At 43.1% G+C, this 15,188-nt stretch overlaps 1 protein-coding gene across 1 annotated transcript in view; it reads right to left on the bottom strand.

Annotated features, from left to right (window-relative positions):
- CRLS1 (cardiolipin synthase 1) overlaps window positions 1–8,462 on the bottom strand; it is a 28,081-nt gene extending 19,619 nt beyond the window's left edge. Inside the window, exons 1-3 of the mRNA XM_004433770.3 lie at window positions 7,934–8,462; window positions 5,338–5,475; window positions 2–131 (exon numbers count right to left, since the gene is read on the bottom strand). Of these exons, the coding sequence (XP_004433827.1) occupies window positions 2–131; window positions 5,338–5,475; window positions 7,934–8,230 (565 nt within the window). The 5' untranslated portion in view covers window positions 8,231–8,462. The remainder of the gene's footprint in view (window position 1; window positions 132–5,337; window positions 5,476–7,933) is intronic.
- Between the last annotated feature and the right edge of the window lie 6,726 nt (window positions 8,463–15,188).

The following is a 15,188-nucleotide window of genomic DNA, read 5'->3' as shown; positions in this document are numbered from 1 at the left end:
CCTGGAATAAGATCTGCATAGGTCAAGCTAATATATAAGATACTGATAAGTATTTTATCAGCAAGTGGATCAAGAGCACTTCCCAAAGCTGATTTTTGACTGGCCCAGTTTCGAGCAATAAATCCATCCAACTGAAAATAGAAGTTTTTTTTTAAATAAATGTCATAATAGGTACAGAGTAGATATCTTGAAGGTTAAGAGATACCAGAATAACAACTATACTTTCACAAAATGTTAATAAAACCTCTTCTGTTTCTTACCCCAAAACTTCTCATTCTTTCCCTGGTATACGTTTAGCTTTCAAATTATCAACTGGTCTGAAAATAACTTTTCTTTTTTTTTTTTTTTTTTTTTTTTTTTTAAGATTTTATTTATTCATTTTTTTCCCCCCAAAGCCCCAGTAGATAGTTGTATGCCATAGGTTCACATCCTTCTAGTTGCTGTACGTGGGACTCGGCCTCGCGTTGGACGGAGAAGTGGTGCCTCGGGGCGCGCCCGGGATCCGAACCCGGGCCGCCAGCATCAGAGCGCGCGCACTTAACCGCTAAGCCACGGAGCCGGCCCTGAAAATAACTTTTCTACAGTACTTTTCTTTCTCAAAGTCTTCTGGTATTTCTCAATGTTTTCACAATGCCCCTTTGCAGGATGAGCCCAGTCACAAATTTAGAGATGTAAAGAACCCAAATAAAACTCACGGCAAGCATGACTGACAGAGCATGGACTAGGAGCCCCCTCTTTTGAGCGTGGGCTAGTTCACTACAGCTGCCTTTACTTGCAAGGACTACCCTTTAACTGTGAAACTCTCTAACTTCACTCCTACCTACTTTTCTATAATGATCCAACTCCCTAAGTTTTTCTATAATATGATCCAACTCCCTTTTTGTTTTGTTTAGTGCCACTGTTAGTTCCATGTTTGACTGTATTTGAATAAAAACTCAATCCTCTGTACTTGGCCAACTTAAAATTTTTGATATGCAAATTATTTTTCACTATTCTTGGAAACAAATTATATTTTATTTTATTTTATTGTACTTTATTTATTTATTTTTTTGTGAGGAAGATCAGCCCTGAGCTAACATCCGTGCTAATCCTCCTCTTTTGGCTGAGGAAGACCAGCTCTGAGCTAACATCTATTGCCAATCCTCCTCCTTTTTTTTTTCTCCCCAAAGCCCCAGTAGATAGTTGTATGTCATAGTTGCACATCCTTCTAGTTGCTGTGTGTGGGACGTGGCCTCAGCATGGCCGGAGAAGCGGTGCGTTGGTGCGAGCCCGGGATCCGAACCCTGGGCCGCCAGTAGCGGAGCGCGTGCACTCAACCGCTAAGCCACGGGGCCGGCCCACAAGTTATATTTTAAAGCAGAGGTCATACCTGTTTGCCAGTGGGCCAAATGGGGCCTACAGGCTGCTTTTGTTTGACCTGCCCAGAGCTTTTAAAAATATAAATTAGTTGCCAATATTTAAATATTCAAAGTCTTACCACAAAATTCCAGATCTCTAGCCTCACTTGAGAAATGAAAAGATCTGACCACCCTGGTGCCACAAAATGGATTGAAACCAAGTATTGTCTATCCCCATTAGACAAGACAGATATTTTCTGGTTTTCCAAGTCTCTACCTGGCTTTTACTCATTTTATTTAACTTCAAGCTTCAACAAATGTTTGAATTTTCTAGTCCTATTTCCAAGGAAAAAGATTAAATTAATTTAGATGTAATTTAACACAGTACATTTTAAAGAATAAATAAGTCCTCCATATCTCAAGTACTCCAGTGAGTTAGAGGAGACAGCATAGTACAGGACAACGGTTAAGAAACTGCTCTTTGCAGCAGAACATAACTAGTTCAAGACCTGCCTCAGCCACTTACTAACTGTGTGACCTTGGGCAAGTTATTTGGCCTCTCTAAGCCTCAGTTGCCTCACCTGTAAAACAGAGATAATATTACCTACCTCAAAGGGTTGTTTGTCTTCAGCACATAATGTGATTAATACTCGTTCAGCACTCAGCACTTAGTAAATCCTCAACAGAAGCCGTTACTAGCTATTACTACCACAATTGAAAGAAACTATTTTCTTCTTAAGCATACTAGAGGCAACAATGTCTAACAGAAAGTGCCTAGAACCGGGAGTTGGGGCCTTGGAAGATTCAGGTTTCAGTTCAGTTTTTGATCTCAGGGAACTTAATCTCCCAGTTTTTCACCATCATCATCCTCTCATCCTCACTGTTCCTCTACCCACATTAGATTCCAAGGTCATCAAAATCATTACTCTTTTGCAAACATCTCTAACTCCCTTGCTTCACTCTCCCTCCACCCAGCTTACACACAACTATCCATGTACTCTAGGCCTGCACACAAGCAGCTGAACATTGCTCAAGAAAAACACCAAAACGTGCCAACTAGTCTCACTTCAAATCCATGACCACGAATCTCCCATGGGTACTCAATACTGCCTGGCAATCCTATACCTGCCTGTTTTACCTTCTCTTTTCACACTGTCTGCTCTCACCTCAAACCTACTCCATTCCTCCCAAAGCCTCTCACTCTAGCTCATGATCATGTCTGTATTTTCCTTGAAAAACAGAAACAAAGTGTCAGACCCCCTCATGTTCCCACCTCCAAATCCATCACCTACCTGCATCCATTCACATCCTCTCTCCGCCTTCCCTGATCCCTGATCCCAGGCCCTCACCTTCTCTGATTTGCCTCTCCTTCCCCATCTCTCCTGCATCATCAATCTCTCCCATTCTACCCAGTCATTTAACTAATTGATCAGTTAATTAATGACACAAACTTTCCCAGTGTATACAGCTTTTAAAACTACCCTTCCTTGACGCTATTTCCCTATTGCTCTACAAAGCAAAACTTCCTCAAAGCAATATCGATTGTCATTACCACCTCGCATTTGCTCACCAGCCCAATCTGATTGTCCCCGCTCCTCTAGAGATGGTGCTCATAAAGGTCACCAATGAATTCTACATTTTTAGCTTACTTGACGTCAACACAATTGAAGCAATTTCTTCACTTAACTTCTGTGACACCTTATTGCCTAATTTTCTTCCTTTCTCACCAGCTATTCCTTCTCAGTATCCTTTATTGGCTTCTTGTACACTCTCCACTTATTGCTCATTTCTCTGACCCCTTTTCTTCTTCCATCACAGCCTAGACGATTTCATCCAGACTTGACCATCTATATGCTGATAACTCTCAAATCTATCTCTAACCATGACTTCCTCCAACTCCAAACTACTATATTCAACTACCCAATTGATACCTCCATGTGGACAGGCATAGCAACTCTTGGTGTTTTTCCACAAACCCTGTCCTACTCTGAGTGTTGCCCATCACAGAAGATTTACCTTCATGCACCTGGTTGTTGAAAAGAAAACAAAAGTAACAGCCTACCAGACATATTTAACTCCTCTTTCTCTCACCACACCATGCAATCCATCAACATATCGACTCTATCTTCAAAACATATCTCAAACCCATTCACTTCTCTTCAACTCCAAACTCCCACCCTTGTCCAAGCTATCATCACCACTCCCCTAGGTAACTATAAACCTCCTAACCAGCCTCTCTGCTTCCACTCTTGCCTTCCTATAACCTATTTCCCATAGACAACATAAATCCCTCACCTAAACCCTACCTGAGTCCAGCCATCTGCCCTGCAGCCAATCTAGAGGCATCAAAACCTCCATGGAGTAAAGGTGAAATATGATGTCAGGTAACACAGGTTTCCACACACATTGCCTTATATATACATATATTTAGAAAAATGTAAATAAGGCCTTTCTCATTCACTGCAATTGAATATTGCAATCTCATGTATAAGCTTAAAAAAACCTAAAAACAAAAAAAAAAAGCAAATCCAGTAACTGAAAAAGATCTTGTCCATTACGTTGGGAAAAATAATTTCCATTATCAGTAGAATGGTCTTTGACAGAGTTGGAGGCCATATTAATAATGAGTGGAGGCCTGTGGCCTTCAGACATAAAAGCAGGGACAAAAGAAAAGGAGAGAAACTGTGAGAATGGGGAAAAGTGGTGACAAATAGGAGCTAAACTCTGGAAAAAGAGACGTTTCTCTGAAAGCGTATTTTTGATGCATATTTGGAAATGCCATATAGCAATGCAAATGCCCTCCTTTGTTTATCCTGCAAAATCTTCAGTACTTCTATATTGCTCACCAGTGCTACTGGACAGGCGGAATTTTTTTTCTGTGGACCTCAAAGGGAATAGCTGACATTACAAAGAAAGATGCTATACAATGTTTATTAATAGAAAATTAGTTTCTCTTTATCCTCACTAAATAAATATCAAGCAATGTTTTTCAAACACAAATCAGTTTGAAGGGGCACCAAATCATTTTGCCCATCTGGGTGCTCACATGGATCTCAGACCAGCCCTGTACAAGAATATACTGTATCTATTTCTTCATGCTAACTTTGCCCTGATTTAAAATTTTTTCTCTACTTTTCCCCACTTCCTTCAACTGTGTTTTTGTAGGACATGTAGTTTTATAAGCCATTTCAAATCTCTTATGAAACAAGGTGGGTAATAAATACAAATAATGTCATATATGATGATCACTGGTCAGTCCACAAAAAAGCCTATTTAACACACAACGTAGCCTTCTGTTATAAAATTATTTTCCAAGTTCTAATTTGAGATAACCCAGATAAATCCTTCCCTCCCCCAAAACTGACACAGTGGTGTCAAGGACCTCTTTTCTTGTTTGTCCATCTGCTGGGGGAGTAGAAGAAAGATGCCTAATGCCTGGCCCAGAGCAAGATCTTCTGCTGAGTGGGCAGAGGGGTGTGGCGCAGGGATCAGGAACCAAACCTGTGGGGTGCCTAAGGCCTCCGGCAGCATAAACCTGAGCAGAGCTCCAGCCTCTGCAAGCTCCCTGGTCACAACATCGGCCCACTGTTTTCCCTCTCCACCAGTAAAACCAACTGTAGTTGCAGATCAGAGAGTTTCCACCACAATAAATAGAAAAATAGTCTCATAGCTTCTCTCCTTTATTTCTATCCCTAAAGCAAATACTTAGCTCTTTGGGAATTTCTAAGGGTTTTTCTTTTAAAAAGAAGTTAAAAACCAAGAGTAAAAAGCTCCCTCTCCTATGCTTCCCTATAACCTTCACTTCCTTCCTTAGGTCATATAAAATATAATAGAGTCCCATATAGATGCTAAAGACAAGTCCTTACACAAAGTACTAGGTCAAATTTATCTTGGGGATTTCCTTCCAAGGAAAAGCAGACTAAGGCCATGCTATTTCAGTGTAGTAGAGACCCTGGGATTTGGAAGGGAGTAAAACAAGAGGAGTGCATTTACAACTTACCAAATCAGTTAGCCCAGCTAAAGCAAAAACTCCTAGTGCAATATTAAAATCCTCTTCAATAATCAAATAGCCCAAAACTGGGGCCAAGCCAATTCTCGTCATTGACAACATATTTGGGATTGTCCATGGGTTTTCATACTGAAACACAAAGACAACAAAATTTAAATTAAATACTATAAATTCACACCTTAAATAACTATACACATTAGAAAACTATACTGCCATCAACTTAAAGATCAAAAGCTACATAAACTTTAAATTTAGTACTTTAAATTGAGTTTTTAAATCCCTTTTTTTTTTCCCCCGACACAGCTCTAAAACTGTCAAGAATATAGAAGATGAAGATATGTCATGTACCCAAACACAGACTAAAGTGTCTGCTATATAGAGTTGGTTTTCTTCCTAAAGAAAGAAGGAACAAACATGTATTATCTACCATATAGGTCAAGCCTCTAATATATGACTTCATCATTAAAATTCAAAACTTAACAACACTCTGCTTTTAAAAGTGAAACTTCAGGAAGATCTTATATTTCAAGGAGACAAACAGTCTAGAAAGTGTCAGAAAAGAGCCAAATTATCAACCCCCGGCATTTCGGCTTGAAACATTTATCGCAAATAACCTCCCTCACTCCTCTACACATACCTATCAAAGAATGCTAAATGCTATCCAGAGCGTGTGGAGATACAAATGAAGAGGGAAAAAAAAATTAATTTCATAACCTCATCACTAAATTGGAAAATTGCTGGAAGAAAATGGAGCTAGGAATAGGGATTGAGATCCTTAGGAAATAAAGATAAAAAGCCTCAGCCTAGCAGACCTAGGATACCCTGCACAATGGGGTACAGAAATAATACCAAGAAAATGTCTTTCCCTAAAGCCTGGATTTTTCTCCAGAGTCAAGCTGCCAATTCTACCCCATGGAACTATCTCCTCACAAGACTAACCCTACTTTCTTAATCAGTAACCAATTTGCCTGAACCTTAATTCTGATTTTTAAAAAAAGTGAGTTTCCATTTCTAAAGACATCTTTCAAAATTCCTTGAACCATCCTATAAGAAAAGGCAGTTCTCTAAAGATACTAACTTTTCTTATAAACAGAACCTGGCAAGAAATGTTCACCTCAGCTGGGAGGGATAATGGGGTTATCGGGGTTAGGTGGCAGAACACTGTCATTGAAAGCTACACAAAAACTTCAAATTCTCCGGGAAACAATCACCAAACGAGAAGCAACACAAACTTCTACTCAAGGACCTTTTATTGAAAGTAGACATTATATAATTAAATGGAAACATTCTTGAAACAGATTCCAAATTCAAGTTCAAAGGTCAGAGTGTTTCCGAGTCCAGAGAAAAAAGATAAGTCTGTTGACCACACTGTGGTACAGAATAAGTCAAATACTGATCCAAGGTCACAGCAACTCAGAAGGGGGAAAAAAAGATAGTTTATGATTGAGGAAAAAGAATAACAAAGCAAAAGGTCAGAATAAAGACTCCCAAAATTAATCTCAGAGATGTTCTATAGGAAAATTAAAGACAAAATTGCAAACAGCCAGATCATTTCATTTGGTGAATTAATAAACAGGACTCAAGGTTGTTGGAACAGTGAAAGGGGGTTCTTTTTAGCTCCACTTAAATATTTCAGCTAAAACAAAGTACCTCATTAATTTCTAATCATTAAATTTGTAAGAGTTTCTAAATTAAAAGTAAGAGAGCTAATCTCAGATTACCCAACCAGATAACCTGTGGCATACTCGACCAACTACTGCCGTTCTGGGAAGGATTTCAGCCAGGATATGGCAACCTCAAAGCATCCGGCATTCAAACTTCGACATGCTTTAGCTATCAGGAGCTGAGACCCCTGCCAGGATGTGGCCACCTCAACCCATGCTGTACAACTGATGAAAGCAGTACAGGGGCCCACTGAAGACATAACAATTGAAGATGTAATAATTGCATGAGTCTTGCTAACATGACATCAAAAGCCCTCTCACACTCGTGCTCTGGGTGTCTTCTGCTTAGGCAGTATTTCAACAGGTAAGTGGACAAATATTTCCCTCCAGAAGAGAATTTTAATCTTTTTCTATAATTAGAGGTTAAAGGATCTTTGAATTACGACTTATTTAATTATCCTTCATTCTATAATATGTAAGATTACCAAAGGACGAATGATAGTGAACCAAACCTGCACAAGCAAACAAAAAGGTCTATATACCTTTCTGAAGGTTCCCACAGACTTGCCCTAAACACTGGGGACTCGCTTCAGCAGATTAAAAATAGGCTTTTAATAAGACAAGTGACGGCATTTTTTCCAGTGCAATATCCAGAGGCCGGTCCAACAAAGGGTGCGAATAGAAGGGGGGAAGGGATTCTAATTCGATAACCGAGACTGAAGGTGGACCCCGTTGGTACCCCTCAAATTCATCCCGACCGAATAACCTGGCTGTAACTTCTCTCCAGGGAAGGGTTTTAAAGTTCTGAAGCGGAAGCGTCCGACCCGGACGGGCCAGAGCACGTTACTCGCGTCCAGGACCAAGCCCCGCAGGGCCGGCGACCCCGACCCAGGCTTGCCCCTCCTCTCCTCCTTGGTACCTACCAGGCTGGCGGCGCTCCCGGGCCCGTCCCCAGCCTCGGCGGCGGCACCGTCTCCGGCCGCGGGCCTGGGGGCCGCCTTCTCCGCGCCCGAGCAGTGACCGCGCGGGCCGACCCCAGGCAGCCGCAGGCCGAGTGCGGCCGGGCGCAGCCACCAGCGCCCCGCCAGGCAGCCCAGGCAGCTGGGCGCAAGCGGCAAGAGGGCCCCGCGAGCTCGCCCCTTGCCCGGCCGCGCCCCCGGCTCCCAGGCGGCGCTGCGCAGGGCCCCCCACGAGCCGCGCGCCACGCGCGAAGCCAGCATGGCCCTGCTGGCACGCAGGCGGCGAGAGCTCAGCAGCCCGGGGCACCGGCGAGTCGCTCCTCCATCGAGCTCCCACTATATCGAAAAACGTCGGCGGCCTGCACGCTAGTTTTCAAACCCCGGCATGCTCAGCTTATACAGGTGGCCTGGAGCCGCCAAGGACGTTAAGCCTTTGCGCCGCTTTTGCGACACCGTCGCAGCTGGGCTTGCAGCTGGGCTTGCAGCCGGAGGCGCGTGCCGTTAGGCTGCGTGGGCCTCCGGTAGGGATGGGTGCGCGGCGCCGCGTCTCTCCAGTAGTCGGGAGCGAAGGTCCACGGGGAGGGGCGGAGAGGAACGAGGAGAGGGGGATGACCGCGAGGCTGACGTGGCGGGGAGAGGACAGGAGCCATCTCAGGCCGCGACCTGAAATCCCCCGAGGCCTGTGACCTGCAGACGGCCCCGTCCGAGGTGCGTGCAGCGCTCTGGGGGCCCTCCTGGGAGGTTTAAGTATTGCTAAAGTGGCTGGTACAGAAGAAGTAATTAATACACACCATCTCCCTGCTCCTTTCCCTCTTTTGAGCATTGCATATGCCAAAAAATATGGGTATTAGAAAATGTCACCAATAGCAATTACTAATTGTTTACCCGAAAAGAGTGTTTACTATCCAGGCTATAGCGCGTTATCCCATTTAATCCTCCCAACAACTCTGGATAGGTTCCATGATTAACTTTACTTTTACAGATCAGGAAACTTAGGCAGAGAGAGGTTAAGAAACTCGCTTATTAGAGGAATATCCAAAGTAATTAAAAGTCAGTTCATTGTTAATTAACTGGTTAGTATTATTACACATTTTTTTAAATAATTTTATTTATTGTTTTCCCCCAAAGCCCCAGTATATAGTTGTATGTCATAGCTGCACATCCTTCTAGTTGCTGTATGTGGGACGCGGCCTCAGCATGGGTGGAGAAGCTGTGCGTCCGTGCGCGCCCAGGATCCAAACCCCGGTTGCCAGCAGCGGAGCGCACGCACTTAACGGCTAAGCCACCCGGCGGCCCACACATTATTAATATAGTTATTGTATTATTAGTATTCATTAATATTGCAATGTTACAGAACTGTTTTGTTGAGTTCTGTGTCAAATTGAATTTGAACAGTTCTTGCTGCCTTGCCAGTAGCCCTCCCAGCCCTGTCTGATGACAGACCTATCTTAAAGTTGATCTTAAACTCTTAGTTCAGTTAGTTAGGAAAGGGAAAGGCCAATTGAATTTGGACATCATTGTAGATCTGGGTATTTATCAAATTTCCTACACACACATTGAAATACTGATATATAGAGAAAAACTAAAAATTTTGTACTAGCAATGTAAAAAGGATAATTGTTTTAAAAACAATCATATTGGACTCAAACACCTACAGTTCTCATACAGAGACATTCTGGATAACCCTGTCCAGGGGGAGTGGGCAGTATTCTGGTCTCTCCTATACTTGCTGAATTACCTTTATTCACTCTTGCCACTTCTTCGTAATTTAAGACAGTTTCTCATTGTCTCAGGATTTTTCTTCTCTCTGCTCTGTATGCATTCAGTCTGTGCTGCATCTGCTTTTAATAGTTGGCGCTGAGGATACAATCTTACTTGCTTTTCTCTGTGTTTTTTACATTTCTTGCTCTGATAGGTGTTATTTCTATTCCTTATGGTATTTGTCTAATATTTTCTTAGTTTTTCTAAGTTAATTCTAGTTAACTGTGTTTAATTGTTTCTTCAACTTCTGTACTATCAATTTATGGTAATCTAGTTTTATCCAGGGCCATCAAGAATAATTGCCTGAGCTCTTAGTTTACTTATTGTTTGGAGACAGTCTTTTGCCTATTAAAAATAGTCACGCAAGTCATTAAACCATGAAATGTTATTCATGGTTTTCTGTTTAAAATACAATATTAGTAATTTTTTTGGTACATTTCTGTGTATGGAATTACCTTATACTGAGTTGTAAATTTTTAAAACAGAACATCCCCCAAATTATCTGTGTAGCAGATTTCATTATATTCTTCTGTTTTTCACTTCAATATAAAATAGAGAAAAAATTAACCCCAAAGTAAAATAAAACCCCCGCTTAAAATATAGTAAACTACGAAATGGGGAGATGTTGATCAGAGGGCACAGACTTCCAGTTATAAGATGAATAAGTTCTGCGGATCTAATGTACAGCGTGGGAACTATAGTTAACAATACTATAATTATATACAGTCATGCATCATTTAAGGACAGGGATATGTTCTGAGAAATGTGTCATTAGGCAATTTTGTCATTATGTGAACATCACAGAGTGTACTTACACAAATCTAGATGGTATAGCCTTCTACACACCTAGGCTCTGTGGTACTAATCTTATGGGACCACCATCATATATGTGGTCCATCATTGACAGAAATGCTGTCCTGTGACACATGACTGTATGTTGATGGTAAAAACATTAAGTAGTCCTCAACGGTTTATAGTGAGTGTTATGGGTTGAATTGTTTGCTCCAAAATGATATGTTGAAGTCCTGACCTCTGGCACTTATGAAGGTGACCTTTTTTGGAAATAGAGTCTCCGCAGCTACAGTCAAATTATGATGAGGTCTTTAGGGTGCCCATATCCAACATGACCAGTGTCTTTATAGGAAGAAGGAAATTTGGATACAGCTACACACACAGGAGAATGCCATGTGATGACATAGACATAGAGTGAACACAGCCATGTGAACATGGTGGCAGAGGTTGGAGCTATGCTGCCACCAGCCAAGAAACGTCTGGGGTCACCAGAAGCTGGAAGGGGCAAAGAAGGATTCTCCCTAGAACTGTCATGGGGAGCATGGCCCTACTGACACCTTGATTTGGGACTTCTGGCCTCCAGAACTGGGAGAGAATAAATTTCTGTTGTTTTAAGCCACCTGGTTTGTGGTACTTGGTTACGGCAGCCCTAGATATCTAATACAGTGAGAAACAAATGGCCTCTGCCTCCGTCTCCCAAAGCCTCCTGCAGATGCAGTCACCTGTATCTCAGAGTCTTTTTCTTATTTGAATACTTTAATTGTTACAGTCTCTAATATTTTATCAAGGAAGAGTTATGCACTGAGATGGGACAGGAGGGGAGAAAGGATCCTATCATTACAAAATGAAAATACACAACACATCATTGTAAAATATAGTATAATTGGGAGATGTCAGGTGCTAAAATAATTAACTAACTACAATAATTACTACTCTGTAGCTCAGGAACCAGACACTTGGACACATAACAGGCCTCGTTGAGAAAGTGAAGACCTAAAGGAAGTGAAGGTGTGAACCATGTGGACATGCTGGGGAAGGACCCTTCAGGCAGAGAGAACAGCGGTTGCAAAGGCCCTGAGGCAGCAACATGCTTGGCATGTTTGAAAAAAAGCAAGGAGGCCTGTGTGGGGGACAGTGTTACTGAACCAGGTTCATTTTTGCCAGCCGCCCAGAAAGCCAAACACCGAGACGACAAGATTGCAGCAGAGAGAGGGTTTAATCACAAGGCAGCCAAGTGAGGAAACGGGAGAATGAATCTCAAATCCGCTTCCCCGAAAATAGGGACTCAGGGATATTTATTGGGTAGGGGGCAAGGTGGTCTGAAATGTGGAGATAGATGATTGGAGGTGAGGAGAGGTGAGGTAATTGATGATCTGCGCAAGTATAGTCAGACTTCGTGCCTCTTCATAGGATGCATGTTCACAAAATGGCGGTGTTGGCATGACCCAAGGGTGGAGTTTTTAGCCTCTTGACGTCAAAAGGTCACTTATCGGACATCTGCGCGGGCCCACTTGATGAGTGGGTGGTCTCAACTGGCCTGAAGTGGACAAGGCGTTCTAATTCCTGAAAAACAGCTCAAACATCCATTAGCATGGTGACCCAGGCTTCAAGGAGATGTTATCTATAAGAATTTAGTGGGAGTCAGATAGCATATTGCCTAAAGAGCCCAGTTAACAATGGGTGGGGGAACACCTAAAAGCTACAATCAGTAATTGCAAAAAAGGAAAAAAAAACTTTAGTTCCTAACTACTTAATTATCAATGGCTAACTGTTTTCCAGTTTCAACAATCATAGGAGGTGAGGTGGCAGGGGCCAGATCACACAGGGCTTTGTAGATCCTGGTAAGGATTTTCACTTTTGCAATTGGAGAGTTCTCAGCAGAGGACTAACATGATTTACTCTACATGATAACAACACTCCGGCTGCTGAGTTGAAAGAAGGCTATAGGAGATGCAAAGGCAGAAACACTGAAGCCAGTAAGGAGACCACTGCAATAATCCTGGTGGGTTATTTTGATGGCTTGGACCAGGGTGGTGGCACCCAGAGTGAAGAGAAGTAGTCAAACTCTGGATCTACTTTGGAGATAGCTGACAGGGCTGATGGATTTAGTGTGGCATGAGGAGAAGAGAGGAGTCAAGGATGATACCAAGGTTTCAGGCCTGAGCAACTGGGAAGAACAGAGATGAGTAAGACTGCAGGAGGGACTGGCTTGGGAGGGGAGGTATGGAGAGTTCAGGTTGGGATATGTTAAGTTTGAGATGTGACTAGAAACCAAGTTAAGTGTTGAGTTGGGTATAGGGGCCTGGAGCTCAAGGAAAAGGTCTGTGCTAAAGACATAATGTGGGAGTCATCATCATAGAGATGTATTTAAGGCCTTAAGACTGGGTAGATCATCTAGTGTTATATAAATGAGCCAAAGATGGCCTCTGTGCATTGGCCCCTAGGTTGTTTATTTCTTCAACATAGGCTGAGAACGGTTAGCTTACAAGCCCACCAGCACCAAACTCAAAATTTTACACATCCATTTATTTTAAACATAGCCCAAATAAGCAAATTTTTAGACATCTAGGGCCTGCCTTCTTTGCATACCTCTGCCAAACTAAACCCAGCATCTTCTGGTGTTACCGAACCAAGTGGGTTCGCCTCCTGGCGAGTTAAATAAGACTCTACACCAGTGGAAGTTGTCTCACATAGAGTAAAGTGTATTTGCAGCAAATAGGAGGCCATGAGGAATCATTTCCAAAGTCATGGCACCCCTGCACAAAGGGAAGCAGGGACCTTTATTTCGGATAGGGAATGAATATTCAAAAGGGAGAGGTGGGTATTCGCTTGTGCAGGCTCAGTTGGAAAACATGCTTCCACATACGCTGCAGGTTACAGTAATGAGGCCTAAGCTCCTCCTGGAGAGATCTTAGCATTAAAAATAAGGCAAAGGTCGTGGGTGTAGCTCTTGTGGTGAGGCTAGGTCTGGCTCAGTGTGGTTGGTGTTAACATAACAAAAGGGAAAAAAACAACTTGGAAAAACAGTTAATGTTTCCAAACCCACCCTTGAGTTCCTGGGGGCACTAGTCGGTGACACTGGCATTAATAAGATAGAACTGTGTGGTTATAAGACCCCAAGCCTTATAAGTTATAAGACTCCTGCCTCTCAGAGCTCTCAGGCCCAGCAACTCCCTGCCGTGCTGCCCAGTGTTGTTTCCAAGACACAAGGCCCCTCTCCCTGGGAGTTCCCTTGCCCTCCTCGCCTTCAGAGTAGCAACCTTCATAGTGTAGCTTCTGGACAGATTCCTGCTGTGAGGGACACCTCCCCCCCCCCCCCCCCCCGCAAACCTGTCAGAGCATCATGTCACCCAATAAAGCATGTATGTGCTAATGCTACCTCATGGTCATATCTTTTTCTTTGATCAGTCCCCAAATCCCTGGAACACCCACCCTGGGAGTGAGTGTAGACAAAAGGAAGAAGCGTAACTGCTGAGCCCTGGGGCATGCCAATGTTGTTCTAAGCATTCATCTTAGAGATGAAGAGGAAGCAGCAAGAGAGATGAAGGAAGAAAGGCCAGATAATGTAGGAGGGCAACCAAGAGAGTGGTGTGTCCTAGAAGCCAAGTGAGGAAAACTGTTGCAAGGAGAGGGGTCAACCATGTCAGATGCTGCCAACAGGTCTAGAGGACTGAGAAGGAGCTCTGGATTTCACATGACATCTTTTGTTGCTTCTCCTCTGAACCAGCTCCCGGCTATGCTGTGGCTGCTCCAAAGTGCTGCTCTCCTGTTCTGTTTGCCCCACAGTCCCTCTCATGGCTTCACTAAATCCGTGGTCAGCACAGTTTTTCTTTCTTTCTTTCTTTTTTTTTTTTTGTGAGGGAGGTCAGCCCTGAGCTAACATCCGTGCTAATCCTCCTCTTTTTGCTGAGGAAGACCAGCTCTGAGCTAACATCTATTGCCAATCCGTCTCCTTTTTTTCTTCCCCAAAGCCCCAGTAGATAGTTGTATGTCATAGTTGCACATCCTTCTAGTTGCTGTATGTGGGACGCGGCCTCAGCATGGCCGGAGAAGCGGTGCATCGGTGCATGCCCGGAATCCGAACCCGGGCCGCCAGTAGCAGAGCACGTGCACTTAACTGCTAAGCCACTGGGCCAGCCCAGCACAGTTTTTCTTAAAGGGCCGAGGAACACGTATTTTAGGCTTTGAGGGCCATATGGTCTCTGTCACAACTATTCAACTTTGCTATAGTGTGAAAGCAGCACTATATACATAACAACTTAGCAGGGCTGTTGTAGGGGAGGAAGACAAATCCTCTACCCACTCTAGGTCCTTCTGGCTGGGCTATGAATTAAATAGACATGAGACAGAATAACAGGATAAAATCAAACAAAGCTTTATAACGTGTGAGAGAAACCCAGGAAACTGGGTAACTCTCCAAAATGGCCATGGCTCTCATCTTAAATACCATCTTCAGCTAAAGACAAAGGAGGATGTTGGGGGTAGGGGGAGTCAGTTATGGGAGATTACCAGAAAAGCACAGTAAACAAGAGTAAGGATATCATGCAGATTTAAGTCCTTGCCTTCTGCATTGATAAGAGTTTCTAGAGATACAGTTATCCCCCTTTCTGGTACACACAGGGAGATACCTTTACAAATGGAGATTTCCCTTACAAATGTAAATGTC

The sequence above is a fragment of the Ceratotherium simum genome, chromosome 21, assembly GCF_057802395.1.
Source record: "Ceratotherium simum simum isolate JZ-2026a chromosome 21, ASM5780239v1, whole genome shotgun sequence".
NCBI classification, from domain to species: domain Eukaryota; kingdom Metazoa; phylum Chordata; class Mammalia; order Perissodactyla; family Rhinocerotidae; genus Ceratotherium; species Ceratotherium simum.
The sequence above is the reverse complement of the archived record's forward strand: the minus strand, read 5'-3'. Positions and strand labels throughout refer to the sequence as shown.